General features: G+C 55.0%; 1 protein-coding gene across 1 annotated transcript; it reads left to right on the top strand.

The window, feature by feature from the left end:
* The first annotated feature begins 4 nt into the window (after positions 1 to 4).
* Positions 5 to 879, top strand: CSUI_009423 (uncharacterized protein). The gene has a single exon (XM_068069539.1). It carries the CDS (start codon positions 116 to 118, stop codon positions 302 to 304), a length of 189 nt encoding a protein of 62 aa, XP_067918485.1. The 5' UTR covers positions 5 to 115; the 3' UTR covers positions 305 to 879.
* Positions 880 to 1,615: the final 736 nt, after the last annotated feature.

Below are 1,615 nucleotides of genomic sequence, written 5' to 3'. Positions count from 1 at the left end.
GCGCGTGACTTGTCGGCGCCAAAACGAACAGAGATAAACTTCTACAGTTTACGTCATGGCCGTTATATGCTGTCTCTGCTCTCCATCCCTATGTCTTCAATAGCCGCACGCAACAATGTCTTTCCGACAGAATTTGTTTGACGACTCGAGCGTGGCACCCACCAAAACACATCAAGTCAGGCAGAAGGACACAAGGGTGGTATCGTCGATATATAGGAACGCGCGAGCCTCCGTGTCGCGCCTTGCTGGAGCTTGTCACAGCCGGAGCACAGCTGCCACGAAACCTGCGACAGCGCCAATGTAGAAACGCCCCGCACGAGCGTCAGAGGTGGCGGTAGTTTCCGTCTCGGTCGGAGCTGATGTGGTTGCAGCCTTCCTGGGTACTGTGATGTGGACCGTGCACGCCGCTTCATCGAGTGCTGTAGAAAGCTTAACTCTATCGTTGTTGTTTGGGGCAGCGGTGTTACATGTGTAGCAGAGTCGCGTTTCTGTTTGTGGTTCTTTTTTGTAGATGAATGTGTAAACGGGTGCCGAGCCAACAGCAGGCACCTCCGAATCTTGAGAGGGCCCCCTAGCACCTCGCTGCTTTTGATTTGCCGAGTCTGTCTCGAGCGTCGCCTCAATGTTCTCGTCTTTTAGAGGTTTCTTGCTACCCTTCACGTCGCAGCCGCCTTCCGAGTCGGTAGCATAAAATTCCTCGAAGTTGGTTTTTGTGTTGTTTGTCTTGCCCTCGGGGGCGAGCGTCTGTTTGTCGCCACAGCTGAACTGAAGAGGTTTGTTTAGTTCAGCCTTTAAGTCCAGCTTTTTTCCGATAGCAGCGCTGCCCTGTTTTTCTTTCCCGCATACCTGGACTTCGGCCGTGTCACCCTGTACACTCCCACGGGCACCCTGAAACACTACGAAGGTCTGGTCATGTCCGGTCCTCAGGTGACATTCAACGCGAAGCACGCACGCAGCAGAAAAAGCGACTATGCCTAGAGCGAAAAGGGCAGTATCGCCGCAGGCGAGGCCGGAGAATCTCATGATGATGCCGACGATTTCGTGAGAACTCGATTCTTTGAAAAGACGTCACCTAATCGTCTGTCAATCAAGCCAGAAAGCAGATATCTTCAGGCATTCTTGCCCTCGCAGTATTTCGTCATGTGTGACCAACCTCTCGCCAGCAGGCACCCCTGACAAGCTGCGCCACTCGCTGCCCTGCCGCACGGTGGGGGGCCCGCCCTTCCGGGCCCACACTGTCCACGCCTTGCTGAGTCATGACTAAGTCGGTGTAACCGAAATTTCCCTACCAGTTGCCATAATAGAAGCCAAGAACTTGGTGTAGTGAAGCCACTCCGTCCCCCTTGGGACGTGCAGAGTAGCATTGGTCCACCCAGGTTGGGGCTCGTCCGTATTGCCACTTGAGATTCCTCCGTTCTCCGCGGGAAACATTGCAGTGGAGGACGCCCCGCCGTGGTCATGCCCTCCTGAAATCTCGCAGGAAATATGCGGGCACAGCCATACTTCTACGGTGGCCGCGTTGACCGCCACGGTTGAAGTACCACTGCATGCTCACACCACGTCTAGCGGTCCCGGACCGGTGTAGACATACCCATGTCTGTCCTGCGAACGAGCC

This window comes from Cystoisospora suis (genome assembly GCF_002600585.1).
Source record: "Cystoisospora suis strain Wien I chromosome Unknown contig_5622, whole genome shotgun sequence".
NCBI lineage: Eukaryota > Apicomplexa > Conoidasida > Eucoccidiorida > Sarcocystidae > Cystoisospora > Cystoisospora suis.
The sequence above is the reverse complement of the archived record's forward strand: the minus strand, read 5'-3'. Positions and strand labels throughout refer to the sequence as shown.